Here is a 21211-nt window from a genome sequence, read left to right as displayed (position 1 = left end):
GAAGCTAACGGAGCCTCTTAGAGAAAGTCAGGGTTTCCCCCAATTCCCCCCACCAACCAGGCCTAAGCCATTGGGCGGGGGAAACGTTTAAATTTAAACTGCAGTTACAGTGGGGCAGCTCATTTGAAAACTTAAACGTAGTCCTATTTTCTAATCTCCAGTTAGCTTTTAGCTCTGACTTGATGTTAATTACGATGAATTTTGCGATTCCATCCATTATTTTGTATCCCTGAAACTATTGGGCTCTACATTAATGCTGCCATCAGTCTGTGACTGGCCCCCCAGCCGGGCCCTCGTCGAAAAAAGGACACTTGCCACCGAGCCTAACAACTTTTCTGGGGGAAACTCTGAAGGTGCTCCTCTGTTGGGACCAGTGTGGGGTGGAGAAGGTGGTCGGGGGTTATCCATGATAGATAACCGTTTGTTCGGTGAACAAACCGTGTATGTATATGGTTGTATTACACACACAGTATATGAATATCCCTCTTCTCTCTTCCTCCCAGCCACACACAGTATCTCCATAGTGGATGGAGTTTTCAGCTGGTCCAGAGCTGAACCCCCGGCACTCAGCGGGTACGTGTCCTCTTTCCTCACGGTGCATTACTGCGTTCACATTAGAGATGGTCATTAGAGATGGACTCACCGATACCAGCATTTTAGGCCGGATTTGGAAACGTTCAGATACTGGTATCGGAAGATGTCTAGACCTTAAAACAATACTACTGAGCCATATGTAAAACAGAAAGAGATGCGAAGTTCCTCTTGTCCGTACTGACCTTCCTTCCTAAAGAAGTTGGAATGCAAGTATTGGGGTCATACATAGTTTACAATGTAACTATTTATAAATGTACAAACAATGCTTTTTTGATTTTTAAATAAGTAATGAATTCTTTACTAAGTAATGGTTGTGTGGTACCTGGCAGTGAGTGGAGTTGCGTGTCCCTGTGTGTCTGCAGGCTGAATGTGTGCGTCCCAGAAGGCTCTCTGGTGGCCGTGGTGGGACACGTGGGCTCGGGAAAGTCCTCGCTGCTCTCCGCCCTGCTCGGAGAGATGGACAAACTGGAAGGAAGCGTGGCTGTCAAGGTGAAAATCCCATTTGATTTCCTCCATAAGGATTTAGATGATCCGCTATGAAGTCTAAACCAGGGGTTTTCAGCGTTTTTTAAGCCAAGGACCCCTAAACTAAAAGAGAGATGGAGCCTACAATAACATGTGGGCAGACTAAAGCCTTTATACATAACTTTTTTTGTGCATAGAATACTAAGCTATGAAAATATTTATTGGCATGATTTTATAAATCATGTTTTAATGTTAAACGTACATGTGGCAAAGTGAATCCTCAGGATGAACTGGATCTTTGGATGGCTACCTTACCTATAGGCCAGTTAGCCTATCATCAGTGTTTATTTTTATTTTTTTTCACAAAAAGAATTATTTATATTTGCTAATAATATGTTGGATGCATGTTAAGACGAGCTGTTCACACAGCAATGGGCTGTGGGGACTTTAAAGCAGAGGGGTTCTTCCTCTGGGGAGCAGGACTGTGCTTTGTCTGACTGCTCATCATCACCAACTACAGAATGCCATGGGCATTTACGTGTGTGTGTGTGTGTGTGTGTGTGTGTGTGTGTGTGTGTGTGTGTGTGTGTGTGTGTGTGTGTGTGTGTGTGTGTGTGTGTGTGTGTGTGTGTGTGTGTGTGTGTGTGTGTGTGTGTGTGTGTGTGTGTGTGTGTGTGTGTGCGGGTGTATGTGCTGGTGTATGTCAACCCTGCAGGGTTCGGTGGCCTACGTTTCCCAGCAGGCCTGGATCCAGAACTCCACCCTGAAAGACAACATCATGTTTGGTCAGGAGAGGAGGGAGAACTGGTACCAGCGTGTGGTGGAGGCCTGCGCCCTGCAGCCGGACCTGGAGATCCTTCCTGCCGGAGACGAGACGGAGATCGGAGAGAAGGTATCCAGTCAGGGTCACACACACATCGGTTTATCTGCAGAGGGGCACACATGGAGGCTATCTGCATCCAAACACTGTCACAGGCACTCCCCGAGACCAGTGGTGGAATGTAACTAAGTACATTTACTACAGTACTGTACTTAAGTCCAAATGGTGAGGTACTTGTACTTTACTTGAGTATTTTCATGCTACTTTCTACTTCTACTCCGCCACGTTTCAGAGAGAAATATTGTACTCTTTACTGCACTACATTCATCTGATAGCTTTAGTTACTAGTTACTTTAGACATTAAGATTTCTGCACATAAAATCTGATGTTTTTATTCTAAATGAAACTAGCCAACAATATAGCGGCCTACAAGTCCAGCTGAAATGATTAGACCATTAAACACACACCTGGTTGGATCCTTTACACTTTCTACAACGGGAAGAGAGTTCTTTACTTTTAATACTTTAACCACATTTTCCTGATGATACTTACACACTTTTACTTCAAGGGTAATTTCACAACAATCTTTGAAACTGGTCCAGTATTAAGCGTGAACGCTGTAACCGGCAGCCGCACACCGGCCTGCGATGTAACCCTATGGGGCAAGTGTGCATCGTCAGTGTGGTCCACTAAAAGTGCTGTTCTTTTCCACTGACAGGCTCCGATTATAATTCTCAGTGTCAACAACATTAATGAAAGGATCCCTTCAGAGATAGACCTTTTTAAAACCTCTTGAAGACCTTTCTGTTTGAAATTCGGGAGAAGCCAGACCCACGTGACGTGTTTGTCCAATCAGCTGCCGGTTTTCATTTTTTGGGGCGACAATACAGATTAGCGCCGCCTGCCGTTATGGAGACTTATTACGTCTCGCGCACGCGCAGAACGTACGCTCAAGTCGGCGTCGCTTCAGTCCGACTGGCTTTTCTGCCGGCGGTCGGCCGTCGGGTTGGTGTGTCAGAGCCTTAAACCCACCAGACAAAAAAACTTTTAGCGCGTATAGAGCCAAAGTATTTGCAATCTCTCTTAATACTGGACCAATTTCAAAAGTTGTTGTTCCCATCAGTCACTTAGACACAAAAACCTAGGGAAAAAGGGTCCAGGTTGAAGAAAACAGTAGTTACCCTTTAAGTAACATTTTCAATGCACGACTTTTACTCGTAACAGAGTATTTTCACAGTGTGGTATTAGTACTTTTACTTAAGTAAAGGATCTGAATACTTCTTCCATCACTTCCTGGGACAACCTGCCTCAGCCTCACTGTTTGAACCCTTAAAGGAGAAGCCTCAGGGCTTTGTCTACAATTTTATGAAATGCTTGCTGACTACACTTTTTAAAACCCGCGTAGACACATGACAAGGCACAACAGTCTTTAAATGGCATGGTACCCTTGCCTTGTTTCTCTCTGTGCCTGTCTCTTCTGTTCAGGGCGTGAATCTGTCTGGAGGTCAGAAGCAGAGGGTGAGCCTGGCCAGGGCGGTCTATTGTGACCGGGGCGTCTACCTGCTGGACGACCCGCTGTCTGCCGTCGACGCTCACGTAGGAAAACATATCTTTGATCAAGTCATCGGCCCTCAGGGCCTGCTGAAGGACAAGGTGTGTATGATCTCAAGCCTATCCAGCCTGAAGCACCTTAACCGCTCCTAGTTTCACGTTGCTGCTTCTTGCTCATTATTCACACCGATTAATGTTGTGGTAATAGGCAGGTATAGTATGGACATAGACAGGCGCAACAACACACAGTGTGAAATGGTCTGCAAAATGAAAACTCTGAAAATGCAGAACTTAAAAAATATGTAATATGACAGCTATGTAATAACACAATTAATAGAAAGCTATGTCATTATCATATGATAATGTGAAGTGCAGGGATATTTTCCAGATTCCAGATAATAAGAACAAATATGAACTACATTAGATTATGTTACGGTCTGATGTAGAGCCCTGCGCGGGACTGTTTTCTTAATCCCGCTCCTGCCCGCTCCCGGTGGATTCCTTACCATGTGTTTGAAATCAGATGTCCCGAACTTCTGTCATAATTAACCTAATCACATGATACCCATCATCTGTTACTATTGTTTAATTTTTTTTCTTTTATATTAAACAATTAACCTCATAAGGGGAGGCTAAAATAGCATGACACAAAACCTTCCCCATTTCTTCTCCCCCTCCCCACTCTTCACTTTGGTACAGTCCCTCAGTGTGTTATTCTGTACACAGTATATCTTAGTCTCGCATGTCCAGACCTTCCTCCACAGCGCTGCAGAGGAGGCTGTGGCTGGTCCACACAGCATTCTGGGATGGGAGAAAAACATGCTCTCCTTTTTAGTGGCATTTCTTTAAACCAATCAAAATTGTCTTAGGCGGAGCCACAGTGCCTCTGCAAAACAGCCTCGGGAAGGAACTTGTTTTGGTGGAACATGTGTACGTTCAAAGGTTGTTTTAGTCGTGCAACAGAAAACTCCGATTGGACAGATAGTCTAGCTAGCTGTCTGGATTTACCCTGCAGAGATCTGAGGAGCAGATAACCATAGTCCTCAGAAATCCACCAGAGTTTAGAACGCCAACACAAAGAAAGAGAGGGAGGTGACGGACATCCGGCCGAAAAGAGGGACATCCTGCAGAATTTTCTGCAGCACCGGAGCAATCCCGTAAGTGGAACGTCGTGGATATAGACTATATAGATCCAGACGATTCACTTGACATAAATTCCGGCAGAAGCCATCCAAAAGGCTTGCTTAGTTCTGACTGACTGGTGGGTTGTCCCGGACATTTATCCTCTGAAACCCTGGGAGGGATTGTGCTTACATGTGGCTCGTTAGTCTACCTAGCTGTCATGTGAGAGTTGTTAGAGTAACATAAATCAAGGCATGGCCACACATAAGCAAAATGCCGTTATGTGCCTCCCTTCCACCTCCTTTCTGCCCCCAAGACGATTGTGATTGGTTTAAATAAATGCCAATAAACCAGAGCTCTTTTTTTCTCCCGTCCCGCAATGCTGTGTGGACTAGCCAGGCCCTCCTCCACAGCGCGGTGGAGGAAGGTCTGGCAATGCGAGACTAGGTTGTTGATATCTGTGTATGGTAATACGGTTTGGAAGGTTTTTAATGGATACAGTAATGATTTACTGAATTGAAACGTTTTTTACACACTTGCATGTTAAATGAGTGTGGATGTGTGTGCAGACTCGTGTGCTGGTGACCCATGGGCTGAGCTACCTGCCCCAGGCCGACCTGATCCTGGTCCTGGTGGAGGGCCAGATCACAGAGATGGGCTCCTACCAGCATCTCATGGCCACCCAGGGAGCCTTCGCCGAGTTTCTGCGGACATACGCTGCCGTCGAGCACACTGACAACGACGGTGAGACAGGCACACTGCACTTTATACTGACATATGTAATGTGGCCGTATATTTAAATATAGAGCTTTTTTTATGTTCCTTTGTCACAACAAGGAGTGGTTGTTCATTGCAAATGCTGAGAATGAGGAAATGTGCTCCATGAGCATTAACAATGTTTCGCATCTTTGTTTGCTGCAGTGGATCTAGATGATGTTTAAGGATCAGTTATGTTATCATATTTTTTGTTTCCTTCCTACATGTAGAACCTGTGCCAAAGAGTGGAACCAAAGGAATGGAGAACGGCAGCGCAACTGCTCTTGCTGGGTAAGTAAAACTGAACAGCAATGAAGCTCTCTGGCACAGAGAAATAAATAAATAAAAGAATAAAAAATATATATATACAGTACAGGCCAAAAGTTTGGACACACCTTCTCATTCAATGTGTTTCTTTATTTTCATGACTATTTACATTGTAGATTCTCACTGAAGGCATCAAAACTATGAATGAACACATATGGAATTATTTACTTAACAAAAAAGTGTGAAATAACTAAAAACATGTCTTATATTTTAGATTCTTCAAAGTAGCCACCCTTTGCTTTTTTATATATATATATATATATATACATACACACATACATACAGTGCCTTGCGAAAGTATTCGGCCCCCTTGAACTTTTCGACCTTTTGCCACATTTCAGGCCTCAAACATAAAGATATAAAACTGTAATTTTTTTTGAAGAATCAACAACAAGTGGGAGACAATCATGAAGTGGAACGAAATTTATTGGATATTTCAAACCTTTTAAACAAATAAAAAACTGAAATATTGGGCGTGCAAAATTATTCAGCCCCCTTAAGTTAATACTTTGTAGCGCCACCTTTTGCTGCGATTACAGCTGTAAGTCGCTTGGGGTATGTCTCTATCAGTTTTGCACATCGAGAGACTGACATTTTTGCCCATTCCTCCTTGCAAAACAGCTCGAGCTCAGTGAGGTTGGATGGAGAGAGTTTGTGAACAGCAGTTTTCAGTTCTTTCCACAGATTCTCGATTGGATTCAGGTCTGGACTTTGACTTGGCCATTCTAACACCTGGATATGTTTATTTGTGAACCATTCCATTGTAGATTTTGCTTTATGTTTTGGATCATTGTCTTGTTGGAAGACAAATCTCCGTCCCAGTCTCAGGTCTTTTGCAGACTCCATCAGGTTTTCTTCCAGAATGGTCCTGTATTTGGCTCCATCCATCTTCCCATCAATTTTAACCATCTTCCCTGTCCCTGCTGAAGAAAAGCAGGCCCAAACCATGATGCTGCCACCACCATGTTTGACAGTGGGGATGGTGTGTTCAGGGTGATGAGCTGTGTTGCTTTTACGCCAAACATAACGTTTTGCATTGTTGCCAAACAGTTTGATTTTGGTTTCATCTGACCACAGCACCTTCTTCCACATGTTTGGTGTGTCTCCCAGGTGGCTTTTGGCAAACTTTAAACGACACTTTTTATGGATATCTTTAAGAAATTGCTGCATCCAGAGTGATCATGGGCCTCTTGGCTGCATCTCTGATCAGTCTTCTCATTGTATGAGCTGAAAGTTTAGAGGGACGGCCGGGTCTTCGTAGATTTGTAGTTGTCTGATACTCCTTCCATTTCAATATTATCGCTTGCACAGTGCTCCTTGGGATGTTTAAAGCTTGGGAAATCTTTTTGTATCCAAATCCAGCTTTAAACTTCTCCACAACAGTATCTCGGACCTGCCTGGTGTGTTCCTTGTTCTTCATGATGCTCTCTGCGCTTTACACGGACCTCTGAGACTATCACAGAGCAGGTGCATTTATACGGAGACTTGATTACACACAGCTGGATTCTATTTATCATCATTAGTCATTTAGGTCAACATTGGATCATTCAGAGATCCTCACTGAACTTCTGGAGAGAGTTTGCTGCACTGAAAGTAAAGGGGCTGAATAATTTTGCACGCCCACTTTTTCAGTTTTTTATTTGTTAAAAAAGTTTGAAATAGCCAATGAATTTCGTTCCACTTCATAATTGGGACCCACTTGTTGTTGATTCTTCACAAAAAATTACAGTTTTATATCTTTATGTTTGAGGCCTGAAATGTGGCAAAAGGTCGAAACGTTCAAGGGGGCCGAATACTTTCGCAAGGCACTGTACATATACATACATACATACATACATACATACATACATACATACATACATACTACATACTATGTACATACAGTGTGTGTGTATATATAGCGATACACACACACACAATAGCTGTTAGTGGGGGGGGCGACCGCATCTCCGAGGTTTTTGGTATGAGTTTACCTAAATATTTATTTTGCCATGATATATACTAGCTGTTTGTGTGTTTCTTTGCTCCATGTGTAAGCAGCAGTCCGGGTGTCAGCAGCGTGTCCAAACTGTCCCCGACGGCTGAGGAGAACAAGGTGCTGGGCAAGAAAGCCAAGGACCCCGAGGTGGGCAAGCTGATGGAGGCTGATAAGGCCGGCACTGGACAGGTAGGCAGAGGCTTGACATGCTCAGCCACATCCCAGCAGCCAAATGATCCTCATCTCTCTGTGATGGTCCCAACCCCAGCCACGTCCAGCTACGGCTGGGTACCCAATTCAATCCTTTTTTTGGCACAGACCAATTGCCTCTTTAGTGTCGAGTATTGAAAAATGCCTCGTCATTCAATCCCCAATTTCAATACCTAAGGAGTAAATCTCATCAGCGTCAGCGAGCCAGTCAGCACGCAGCATGCTTCTACCAATATCTAATAATGTCTGTGGTTGGCTGTCTAACGTTACACGTCGTAGAGACTCGCAGGAAAAACTCAACGTTACACAGAGACGGGGCTCACGTAGTCAGAGCTGGAACATAAATAAAAAAACATTTGCCGTAATGTTTAAATTTCTTTTAGGAATTTGTTATCGAAAAAAAAAAAATTGTTTAGGAACCGGTATAAAAGGCAAGGTATTGGTATGGTATGGAACATTTTTAAACGCTACCCAGCCCTAATCCCCGCTGTTCTCCCCAGGTCAAGCTGTCTGTGTTCTGGGCGTATCTGAAAGCCATCGGAGTGCTTTTGTCCTGCATCAGTCTGCTGCTGTTCCTCGCCCATCACCTGGCCTCGCTGTTCTCCAACTACTGGCTGAGCCTGTGGACCGACGACCCCGTGGTCAACGGCACTCAGCCGAACAGACAGATGAGACTCGGGGTGTACGGGGCTCTCGGCCTGTCCCAGGGTAATTTGCGCATCTTGAAATGGCTACATTTCTAAATACTACAATTCAATTGTATGGGGATGTGGCAGAGGATATCATATGACACATGCCTATGGTGTATGGCCTATGGAGACCTGGGTTCGATTCCCACTGCAATACATCAGCCAATGTGTCCCTGAGCAAGACCCTTAAAGTGATGGTTCGGAGTAATTCACCCTAGGGTCCTTTGCACCATGACCTCGAGCCAAACACCCCCCCAGAAGCTTTTTTCACCTGGGTCTAACATTGGGCGAGTTAGCGTAGAGTAGCGTTAGCCGCTGAATAGCTTAGCGCGGGGCTAATGGACCCACGTTTCTATCTCTTAAATGACCCCACTAATAATGCCCGAAATGATACCAAAGGTCTACACTAGTATATATAGGTTATGCTCTCATAAAACGATGGATTGGAAAGTTTGTAAGTACACCAGAAGTTTATGAACACTTGCCTGCTCTCTTCTGCTCTCTGTTGCTGTTGCTGCTGTTGCTGCTACCTGCAGTTAGACGAGTGCTTAGGGCCGTCTATAAATTACTACACGCAAAAGAGATACAACAAAAATATGTATTAATTTAATGATTAAATAAGGTAATGTCTCCAAACTTACCCCAATTATTACTTGTCTCCTACTAGTTATATTACAGCACTTACCTTTAAAAATAAGTTAAATTAAAAAAATTTTTTGTTTTGTATTGTAACGTTTGATATATTCCTAAGCACACTCGTCACAGCAGCAACAACAACAGCAGAGAGCAGAAGCCAGCAGGCAAGTGTTATTTACATAAACTTCTGGTGTACTTACAAACTTTCCAATCCATCGTTTTTATGAGAGCATAACCTATATATACTAGTGTAGACCTTTGGTATCAATTCGGGCATTTTTAGTGGGGTCATTTAAGAGATAGAAACGTGGGTCCATTAGCCCCGCGCTAAGCTATTCAGCGGCTAACGCTACTCTACGCTAACTCGCCCAATGTTAGACCCAGGTGAAAAAAGCTTCTGGGGGGGTGTTTGGCTCGAGGTCATGGTGCAAAGGACCCTAGGGTGAATTACTCCGAACCATCACATTAACCCCTATTTGCTCCAGAGGCATGCGACTTCTGACATACAGTATATAGCAAACTGTATGTCGCTTTGGATAAAAGCATCCGCTAAATGAAATGTAATGTAATGTAATTTCATTTATAGTGTCAAATCATAACAGAAGTTATCTCAGGACACTTTACAGATGGAGTAGGTCTAGACCACATTCTATAATTTATAAAGATCCAACAATTCCCCCCCCAGGAGCAAGCATTTGGTGCGACAGTGGCGAGGAATAACTTCCTTTTTAAACAGGCAGAAACTTCGGGAAGAACCAGGCTCTTGGTGGGCGGCCACCTGCCGCTACTTGAGGTGCTGTTAATCATATTCCTCTGAAAGTTCAGATAATGAATGATATATTTAACTGAGGAAGTCTCTGATTACATGCAGACTTAAAATCAAGCATTTCCACTGGATCAATTTGGAGACTTGCCAAATTGAGGCCCCACATAATAAAGTCCCACATTTGTATCTTGGAACAGCTACATTTATAAAGACATGAGGTGCTGTAAACATTGCTGCGTTCAGCTATGTTCCCAGCACACTTCAGGCAACTGGTTTTCTTTCAAGCTAAGTAGCTATGACTGGCTGCTTCTCAATTTTTGTGGTTTTGACCATTTGGGCTTGTTTACCATGATTTGTGGGTGTGACTTTTTGCTGCGTCATCCCCAATTCATATCTGTACAACGAATGTGTTAGAATAAATTGTTGATAGAGCACAACATTGCTTCCAAGAGCTCAAAGTTTTGCATATACAGTATCAATCCTTTTAATTTAGCTCTCAAAGTGCATTAAAATATAATGTAGAAAAGTGTTCTTCCAGGGTCCCGAGGTCCACCCACCACGGTCTCACCACTGCAGCATGTCCAAATGATCTTACCCAGGTCTCTGCTGTGTTTTGTAGGTGTGGCAGTCTTTGGCTACTCCCTGTCCACGTCCATCGGGGGCATCCTGGCGTCCCGCTGCCTCCACCAGTCCATGCTGTACGACGTCCTGCGCTCACCCATGTCCTTTTTTGAGCGAACCCCCAGCGGCAACCTGGTCAACCGCTTCGCCAAGGAGATGGATACCATTGACTCCGTGATCCCCAGCATTATTAAGATGTTCATGGGCTCGATGTTTAACGTGATGGGTGCTTGTGTTATCATCCTGATGGCCACGCCGCTGTTGGCTATCATCATTCCTGTTCTCGGCCTGCTTTACTTTTTTGTGCAGGTTAGTTGGAAATGTTTGGATGGTAAAACCTTCCTTTCATACATGTTGTTGGGGGATGTGTAAAAAGGTCTTCGTCCTACAGTGTTCATCTGATAAGGATGTAAATGTCCCTTTTAAAAAGTGTCACTGTACTACCACTTCTGGCTGCACTATATTTAAAGAGCCCCTATTATGCTCCTTTTCAGCATCTTTGTACTCTTGGGGTCTCCTAGAATAGGTTTGCATGCTTTGATGTTCAAAAAACATATTCTGTTTCTCATACTGTCCTTTGCTGCAGCTCCTCTGCCTGAAACACTCTGTCTGAGCTCTTGGCCCCGCCTTCCTGAAAAGCCCAGTCTGCTCTGATTGGTCAGCTGGCCCACTCTGTTGTGATTGGTCAACAAAATTCAAACAAGCCACTGGGCAGGCTGTGCTTGCTCAGGCAGCACCTATGGGCAGCGCATATGAAAAACTGGGCTGGCTTTCTTCAGTGACATCACTAATGGAGGAATTTCAAACAGGAATGTGGGCGAGCCGTTTCAGGCAGTTGAGAAAAAGTGCTGTCTGTAGGAGAGAGAGCTCAGTTTGGAGTGAAATTTGTGTTTTTTTTATACTTTATACATCTATAACATACACACACAAAACTATATAACACACTAAAATAAGGGGAAAAGCCTAATGGGGGCTCTTTAATTGATGTGAATGAAGTAGTCCGACGTCTCTGTCCTTCCTCTGTCCAGAGGTTTTATGTGGCGTCATCTCGCCAGCTGAAGCGCCTGGAGTCAGTCAGCCGTTCACCCATCTACACCCACTTCAACGAAACACTGCTGGGCACCTCCGTCATTCGAGCCTTCGGTGAACAGGAGCGCTTCATCCGAGAGAGTGACCAGCGGGTGGACCACAACCAGAAGGCCTACTACCCCAGCATAGTAGCAAACCGGTTAGGGACACTTTCACTACTCCCTGTTGGATTTTAGCAGATTTTTAAGAGTGCTTTTGATCACTTCAAATAATCCTCTGATTGTGTTGCATGCGCCACTTAGTTCTTTAGTTGCAATGGTCTTCTTTTCTTCTTTTGTCACTGGATGTGTGTCTGTGTAGGTGGCTGGCTGTCCGCCTGGAGTTTGTAGGAAACTGCATTGTGTCATTCGCTGCTTTGTTTGCCGTCATAGCCAGAGAGAGCCTGAGTCCAGGCATCATGGGGCTGTCTATCTCCTACGCCCTTCAGGTAAACACTCATACTCCAGCTCACATCTTCTTCAGGAGCACACACAAGGTTAAAAAACCTATTCTATAGGATGCTTTCACATTTAAAAAAATTTTTTTTTTTAATGTAATTACATCATTAAGTATATAAATCACTTTGTATCTCCTTTTGTATCAGTGCATTTCTTGACCTTTTACCAGATCAGCACTCACTTGGACTTTCAGCTAAATGCAGAATACAAGGAACCTCTGAAACTGATGTGTGCTACCAATAACTAAATAATTAAACTCAGTCACTTCAGAGTCAGTTCACTACATGGAGTTTAGCCTAACTGCCCCATCAACAAAGTTCATCTGTTAAAAACATTCCTTTTATATTATTTAAAGGTGCAGTAGGTAAGACTTATAAAACTAACTTTCTGTCATATTTGCTGAAACTTACTAATGTTCCAGTAGAACTACATGAAGCGGGTCATTTTCAAAAAGAATCTGGCTCCTCTGGCACCACCTACAGCCTGTAGTGCGATTTGCAAAAATCCACCCTCTCTGTTCCCTGGGTGGTGTCTAACTGCGTGTCAATCACTTCTCATGCACACGCATTCATTCGCCCTTGTGGGGGGGAGGGGCTTAGGAGACCGTTTTGGTTTTACCTACGGCACCTTTAAGTGACATATGTTGCAAAAGCATGTATGATTTCAGTTATGAAAAATCTATGTAATCTTTTTTTTTTATTATTATTATTATTAATTCCTTAGTATTTCCAGTAGCAATTCATTACGGAAAATTATTCAGTAAGGTCTGTTGATTAACGATAGTAATTGGGATTTCTAAAAAGATTTTTTTGCTCCTGTCCCATTATTGCTCACTGTGAGCAAGTCTGGCATCTGAGATTAACTAGCACAACCATGGCCAGAAGTAGGAACAGCTCCTAAATGTCTTTTGAGCAGTATAACAAAGTTATAGTGGCATAAAACGTAAAAAAAAAAAAAAGGAAAACTGTAAGTTAAATTTATTTGATAATTTATTTATTTTTAATAGAAAAACAGTTGAATCAGATTATACAACATTTACCTAAGGGAACACATGTAAGGAATTTTGGCTGTACATTCACACAAAGAATTATTTACATTTTTACAAACTTAACACCAGTTTTGGAAAGTAACTAGGTACTTTTACTCCAGTGCTGTACTTAAGTACAAATGTTGAGGTGCTGTTATATTTTTTTAATGCCACTTTCTACTTCTACTCCGCTACATTTCAGAGATAAATATTGTACTTTTTACTCCACTACATTAATCTGACAGCTTTAGTTACTAGTACTTTTACTTTTAATACTTTAACTACATTTTCCTGATGATACTTATATACTTTTACTTAACTAAATGTTCAATGCAGGACCTTTTAATTGTAACAGAGTATTTGATTACAGTGTGGTATTAGTACTTTTACTGAAGTAAAGGATCTGAATACCTTTTACACCACTGTTTACCAGTAGGCTGGTCTGTTGTTTGGTGCTGAGACTGGCAGTCTCAGTCACCGATTGGATACATTTTCATCACATGACCATGCCTCACAGTGAACAAACCCGTTAGCCTTCTTGAAGATTAAAACCCATAGAATATTTTTTTTTAATGCATTTTACAGCTTCTTGAGCATGCAAACTTTTGAAGGACATGTTCAATGCGAGTTTTTTACATAATGTCGGCACATTCTACCAAGACGCATTCAGGGACGGTCAGAATTTTGAGAATCAGACAAACAATTTGATTTCTACAGGTTTCTAGCATCTTTCTAGGGTAAGTGGTTTTTCGATGGCGATCTTTTAAACAAAACATGCTGATTCAAACCTGCCATGTGGTAGGTGATGTGTGTTTTTACAACTGCGATGCTGTATATATTAGTGTTTGTTTACACTCTCTCCTTGGCTTCCCTGTGTCCCCTGTGCAGCTGACTGCGTCTCTGACCTGGCTGGTGAGGATGTCCTCTGATGTGGAGACCAACATAGTGGCTGTGGAGAGAGTCAAGGAGTACAGTGACACGGAGAAAGAGGTACGCAATAAACAACCGAACAATCCCAGCTATAACATTGTTGTGGTTTTGGAGGGAGGACCAAATGTCTTCATGGTGCTGGAATGGGACATTTATAACTCAAGCTACAGGAAACTGTATTTCCATTCCTGTTTTTTTAGAATATATAGTATAAATAGGATATATGCATGATTTACTGTGCAAAGCATTCAAAGTGACACACTTCACTCCAGGATGATCACATGATCACGATGATGACCTCACGGAAGGCCATGGTCATGTGGACGCGCCGACAATGTTGTTGTCATTACTTAGAATTCCTCATGGGGGAGACAGAAACTACGCACTATAACTTTAAAGTATTTATAATATTCTATACATATAATGATCTGCAAATGGAGTTTCATACGATGTAATTGCGTTCTACTATGCCAAAAAAACAATGAGACTGAAAAGTAGTTGATGGTGCTACTATACACTGCCATAAGTAGATCCGATTAGCTCCACCTTGGTCAGCTAAACCTACTGTTAAGGTTTACCTCAGCATATATAATAACAGAACACACTTTTAGCTAATTTGTCTTTTATTTAAGGGAGATTTTAAATAGACGAGTTTTACTTGGAAGTAGTTTTCCATGTTGTAGTAATACTTTTACTGAAGTGGAAGCTGTGGATACCACTGTTTCTCCACTCTTTCCAGCTCTATATCTGATACAAAATAAAGGCGCGGAGAGTGCAGGAGTGGGGGTAGCGGACTTGTTTGAATGTATCCTCTGTCCTCCAGGCGGAGTGGAAGCACGAGCCCTCCAGCCTCCCCCCGGGGTGGCCCACGGACGGCTGCATCGACATCAGAGGCTTGGGCCTGCGCTACCGCCCCGATCTGGATCTCGCCATCCACAACATCACCATCAACATAAACAAAGGAGAGAAGGTCAGCCTTCACATCACTGCGCTGAAGCCAGTCTCTGTGTTCGGGGGTGAACTGATGAGGGAGTGGGTGTGACGGTGTATGTGCCTTCCATCTGTGTTGATGTGTGTCTGTGTACAGTATGTGTGTGTATACAGACAGTATATGTGTGTAGAGTACAATATATGTGTGTGTACAGTACAGTTTGTGTACAGTGTGTGTGTACAGTGTGTGTCTGTGTACAGTATGTGTGTGTACAGTATGTGTATACAGACTGTGTGTGTGTGTGTGTACAGTTCAGTATGTGTGTACAGTATTATCTGTGTACAGGCAGTGTGTTTACAGTATGTGTGAATATTACTGTGTGTAAAGTACAGTGTGTGTACAGTATGTGTGTGTACAGTATGTGTGTGTAAAGTACAGTATATATGTATTGTACGAAGTACAATACTACTTGGTTTTTTTTTTTCTCTGGAGCGGGGAAATCCTCCCTGATGCTGGGGCTGTTCCGGATCATCGAGGCAGCTGAGGGCCACATCTTCATTGATGGGGTGGACATTGCTCAGCTGGGCCTCCATGAACTGCGTTCCAGAATCACCATCATACCACAGGTCAGTGCAGGGAGGCCGCCTAGGGACATGGTGTAGAATGGCATCTGAATGTTCTGCCAGGGATGGACATTAATGGTAGCCCCCGGTAAACCGAGAATTGTTGTTAATGCTACTAGACACTACACACGTAAAGTATGGCCTAGCTTTTTGTATTCTCAGACTGACAATGGGGCACAGTTAACTTCTCGTAACAGTTGGTCCCATGATGTGATGCACAGACATACGCTCCCCTGTCCCCTCTCCTCAGGACCCAGTGCTGTTTTCCGGCTCTCTGAGGATGAACCTGGATCCTTTTGACAGCTACTCTGACGAGGGAGTATGGAGGGCTCTGGAGTATTCCCATCTCAAGAGCTTTGTGTCCGGCCTGCCAAACAAACTCAACCACGAGTGTAGTGAAGGAGGAGAGAACCTCAGGTATAACCGCTTTACATACAGCCGTGCAAACTACAAAATGCGATTGATGGATTATGAATTACATCCAACAGTTATCCAGACACTTCTTCTCTGTTTGATTAAGAACGTTTACTGTTAAACAGAAATATAACACTGCCCTTAAGCCTCTATCAGTGACAGTCAACACTTTCTACACAGATATTTCAAAGTCAAAGCCTTATTACCTTTCCCGGGACACTAGTAATGTGAAACATATGCAGAAGATAATGAGTTTCATTGAGGAAGCAGTAGGAGTAGAAGCAAATTGAATTTGTTTGCCTGGCCTTTTATAAGAGGGACCAGCTTTTCATGTTTAATGCTGAACATAACTTATTACTGAAAACATGACTTCATAAACCATCAATAAAGCCTTCCAGAAAGCCTCACATACCCTGGAATGAATCCTCCATAGTGTCAAATACAACTACAGAGGTAATATCTCTCATCAGACAAGCTGAGTAATGCTTAAAGTGCCCATATTATGAAACAAATCCCATTTTTTCTGGGATTTGGGGTGTTATTTTGTGTCTCTGGTGCTTCCACACGCATACAAACTTTGAAAAAATGCTGTTTTGAGTGAGATACGGTTTCTGAATGCGTCCTGCCTTCAGTCTCCGGGTGAGCTGTTCAAAATCTGCACGGCTTTCTACGTCACTAGCTGAGACGAGCTGGCTAACCGCAACCATCAGCATGCTAGCGCTAGCATGCTAACGCTAGCATGCTACCACGTTCTCAATGGCAAAGCACTGCTACAACACACACAAGTTCACCATAATCTACAAAAGAACTACTTACATGTGCGCCCTCATTTAGAAGAAGTCTCCCAGCTAATCCTGCCTTGTAACTGACTGAAGTTGGAGAAACAACCTTTCTCTTACTGTCTACGGAAACAGCTAGCTAACATGAGCCTTACCTAGCTACTGCGCATGTGCGACTACAAACAAAGATGGTACAGAAGAAGAGATGTCTCACTCTGTAGCTGAAACAGAGACCTGAACACAGGGTGAAAAGAGGAGCTGCAGCAGTGAGAGAGAGCTGTGCAGTGCAAAATATGGTGTTTTTTGAAAATTAAACCATGTAAACCTATTCTGGTACAACCTTAAAATACAATCATGTACCTGAAAATGAGCATAATATGGGAGCTTTAACCTGCTCTGTAGCATTCATTCAGACTCCTGTACAAACTGCAAGCTTCCATCAGCATGGACACGTGCTTCCGCAGGTGGACCGCCGCCGAGCGCTCCGTAGGTCCAAAAGCCAACTCCGAGAGAGGACCAGGGGTTGTCTAACCCGACCGCGGTTTGAAAACGTGACCAGCGAGGACTTGGACCTGAGCCCAGAGCGTGGCTCTGTGTGCTGACGTGCTGACGTCTTGTGTGTTTTATCGCCAGTGTGGGTCAGCGCCAGCTGCTGTGCCTGGCCAGAGCTCTGCTGAGGAAGACCAAGATCCTGGTTCTAGACGAGGCCACAGCCGCCGTGGACATGGAGACAGACAACCTGATCCAGTCCACCATCCGCTCTCAGTTTGAGGACTGCACCGTCCTAACAATAGCTCACCGCCTCAACACCATCATGGACTACACCAGGTACCGTATGCTACACATAAACACGCCAATTACAAAATGCTTTACTATGGGAATGCCTGTGTATTCAGTCTTGTATAAAGTACTTGAAAGCAATACTTGAGCAAAAAGTACAAGTATCTTACCAGAAAATGACTTTGGTAGAAGTTAAAGTCACCTTTTGGAATATTAGTCTTAAAGTATCTGGTATTTACTGTACTTAAGTATCAAAAGTCATTTTATGATATCAAATGTACTTCATCTTTTAGAAGTATTATCTCAAGATAAATAATGGATTATATTTTCTCATGTAAAGCTAATGAAATTGATTCAAATGTCATCTGGAGATGTCAAGCATTAGTTGGACATCACAGGGGCTGCTCTCGTACAGAGAGAATTTCATCATTATCCTGGCCCCTCTAGGGTCCTGGTGTTGGACAAGGGAGAGATGGCCGAGTTTGACTCTCCCTCCAACCTCATCGCTCAGAGAGGAGCCTTTTACAAGATGGCCAAGGACGCTGGGCTGGTGTGAAGCAGGCGGAGGGGGGGCCTCCCTTTGTTCGGCTGCTCCTCTGAGCCCCCGCCAGCTCCTCTGCTCGCCGCTGTGGACGTCCCAGTTACAGACTGAGATGCAGATACAGTAGGGGAAATGTTAAGATTTAGAGTGTTTTGACTATTTAAGCAAGTTTGTTGATGAAGAACGGGTTTGATTTGACCCGCTCTACCATCCACAGTCCTCATTTAACTCCCCCCCCCCCCCCCCCCCCAGTTGGATGGTGCCTGTATGTACCCCCTGATTCTTCCCACTCCTTTCACCTTCTTTTACTGCCATTTCTACCATGGACCAGGGGTCGAAGGGTTCTAACAAAGGACATATTGTATACCGATTTATTTTGACACGGAGTTGTACCTGTGCTCGATTAAGGCAGGGGAGTTTTACTGCTCCACAGACAGAAGTCCGTGCAGTCTGTCTCATACACAGTTCACTTCTGGTTGTGGTAACCAGTGCTGAGGTCAGGAGAGGACAGAAAGGCTGTGTTCCTGTATATACAAATCGTATTGTGCCAAAGACTGCCCTAAACTCGATTTGGGATGCTGCTGATTACGTAGACAGCGCATTCAAATGGACGTATGGGTGTTGTTATTGTCCAAATAGACTAGTAAGCTCAACAATTGCTTTGTCCCAATTCCATACTACATATTAGTTGTATACAGTACGCTCTGTATACCAGTCTTTTGCACTAAGCTGTATTTTACAGTCCGTATTCAAGAAATCAACAGGCTTAACAGGAAAATATCCAATCTGTGGTCTGCACTCAATTGAATGGATAAGGCTGGCACTGTTGTATATTTTCTTAATCAAATGAAAAATTCAATTAAAGCTGCAAGCAGCGATGAAGGGCCCTCGCCCCTCCCGGCGAGTCGCGGGGACTGGCGGGACACCGGTTGATGCAGTTGTGGATTTCCTAACCATCTGACACTGCACGCACGAGTTGGGGCTCCTGCACACTGGCTGCGTGGCGTGTCCGTTTTTATTTCGGCTCCCATGTCAACAGGTTAGAGCTTGCACACTGCCTGCGCACGCATGCTAGTAATAGAACCGCAAGCGTGTTGGAAGCGTTTCCAGGCAAAATAGAATAGGAAAAGATGTTTACATGTCACTTTGACACAAATACATTTAATAAATGACATTTTGATGTTTGAAAGTCTCTAGGTTTTGACATAAATGCAGATATAAATGTAATTCAAAAAATAATAAATAATTATGGATTTCCAAATATTGCACCTGTCAATACAGAAGGAAATATTCTGTAGACTGTTTTGCCGTCAATACTGCCGACGTTGTCTTTGCTGTAAATCAGATCAGTATATATTTATATTTAGGTTTATGGGAAACATACATGTGCCCAGACAAGGCTAGCAGCAGCAGCGCCGCGTCAGACACGTTTCTGGTGTGCAAAGACATAGAAAACACCACGCAGCCGCCACGCAACTGACACGCAACGCTCACGCCCCGCAGCCAGTGTGCAGGAACCCTTAGACATTATTTTTGGGTGGAGTGTGTAGCACTGGAAATGACTTATTGCTAATGTTTACCACTTCTTACCACGTCTTGACATGCTGATCCAATTTAAGAAAGATCTGTGGAGGAATTTTATAATTTTTCAAATGTAAAGGGCCTAAAATTGCACGTTGTCACATGACGCATGACATCATCGTTCGAGATGTCCAAGATTCCTTTGCAATTTAAGGTTGCATCAGTCGGAGGATTATACCAACCAAAAAATGAAACTAAAAGCAATATGTTGTGAATATGGGAGGAACTATGTCCAAATGAAGGCCTTCAACGCATTAAGGTGTGCTATGGAGCGCGCTAAACACGCATGGACCAAAACGCCAATATAGTCTCGCTATGCTCACAGGTTTTGTTGTGTGCGCCAACTTCCTTGAGTTTTCGAGGATATTAAATCATCAAAAATGTAGCCAAAGGCTAAAACTAGAGCCACGCCCAAGCCATCAATCAAAATAATTACTAGTTTGAACATGGCTGCTAAATCTGAGTTTTGTGCATCCTAAAGTCGTTCGTAAAATAAAAAATGAGCGCACAAAATCCACGATGGCTGACTTCCTGTCAGGCAAAAGAAGAAAAAAATCGGAGAGCCTTAAAGAGCCCATATTATGTTTTTTTTTTTTTTTTTTTTTCATCTTTTAGTTTTTTTGTGTACGTAATAGATGTACAGAATGTACAAAAAACTGATTTCACTTCAAGCTGAGCTTTCTATTCCACAGACAGCTCTTTTTCTCAACTGCTGTCGAGCCGGATGCAAGCTAGGACCCTCAGTCTTTCAGGCACAGGAGCTGCAGCAATGGGCAGTATGAGAAACATAATGTTTTTTTTAACATCAAACCATGTAAACCTATTCTAGCAGAACCCAAAAGTACAAATATGATGCTGAAAAGGAACATAACAGGGACTCTTCAAGATGAAAGCAATGCTCCCACCTAATTTTGTGAACATCAAAGGACTTTTATCCCGACCTCGACATGTTTGGGGGCGCCGTGGAGGTCTGACAAGTGTGCCAATTTTTTCGTGAGTTTTTGAGCATCCCAAGCCCTCAAAGAAGCGATTGCGGCGCAGAAAATGATACTCTTTACAAAAACATTAGGTTCCTCACACTTTCATGCTCGGGGCCCCAAATATCCCCAGGCCTATCTGTAAAGCAGGTGTCCTAGAGCACAGCGAAGTGGACTCCAATCCATTTGAATTAGTAGGCAGTATGGAACTGGGACACAGCTAATGTTTTCACCTTTTTAGCTAGCAAAGCTAGCTGATTCTATATAAGGCACTGCACTCGGTGTGTTCAGTGTAATATTTTTTTTTGGGAATGACATGCAGCAAAGGGCCGCAGGTCGGAGTCGAACCCGGGCCTGCTGCCGTCGAGGAGTAAACCTCTATATATGGGCGCCCACTCTACCAACTGAGCTATTCGGGCGCCCGCGTTCAGTTTAATATAAGGTCGTTAGAAGTGATTCTTCTGAGGGGGGAGGGGGGTGTCATCAGCAGGACGTGGATGTGTTGGGAGCAACAGCAGCTGGTTGGTCAGAAACATCAGTCAGGCTGATGATGTCAGAGGCCCAGGC

The 21211-nt window shown here is 43.5% G+C and overlaps 1 protein-coding gene across 1 annotated transcript in view; it reads left to right on the top strand.

The window, feature by feature from the left end:
* The window catches only part of abcc1 (ATP-binding cassette, sub-family C (CFTR/MRP), member 1), a 40796-nt gene extending 22472 nt beyond the window's left edge, over window positions 1-18324 (top strand). The window contains exons 15-31 of the mRNA XM_039824954.1: window positions 504-573; window positions 957-1083; window positions 1775-1951; window positions 3365-3532; window positions 5122-5296; window positions 5539-5599; window positions 7676-7802; window positions 8324-8531; window positions 10534-10844; window positions 11564-11763; window positions 11925-12051; window positions 13977-14078; window positions 14842-15034; window positions 15442-15575; window positions 15823-15989; window positions 17399-17593; window positions 17993-18324. Of these exons, the coding sequence (XP_039680888.1) occupies window positions 504-573; window positions 957-1083; window positions 1775-1951; window positions 3365-3532; window positions 5122-5296; window positions 5539-5599; window positions 7676-7802; window positions 8324-8531; window positions 10534-10844; window positions 11564-11763; window positions 11925-12051; window positions 13977-14078; window positions 14842-15034; window positions 15442-15575; window positions 15823-15989; window positions 17399-17593; window positions 17993-18101 (2651 nt within the window). The 3' untranslated portion in view covers window positions 18102-18324. The remainder of the gene's footprint in view (window positions 1-503; window positions 574-956; window positions 1084-1774; window positions 1952-3364; window positions 3533-5121; window positions 5297-5538; window positions 5600-7675; window positions 7803-8323; window positions 8532-10533; window positions 10845-11563; window positions 11764-11924; window positions 12052-13976; window positions 14079-14841; window positions 15035-15441; window positions 15576-15822; window positions 15990-17398; window positions 17594-17992) is intronic.
* Window positions 18325-21211: the final 2887 nt, after the last annotated feature.

The sequence above is a fragment of the Perca fluviatilis genome, chromosome 15 (assembly GCF_010015445.1).
Source record: "Perca fluviatilis chromosome 15, GENO_Pfluv_1.0, whole genome shotgun sequence".
NCBI lineage: Eukaryota > Metazoa > Chordata > Actinopteri > Perciformes > Percidae > Perca > Perca fluviatilis.
The sequence above is the reverse complement of the archived record's forward strand: the minus strand, read 5'-3'. Positions and strand labels throughout refer to the sequence as shown.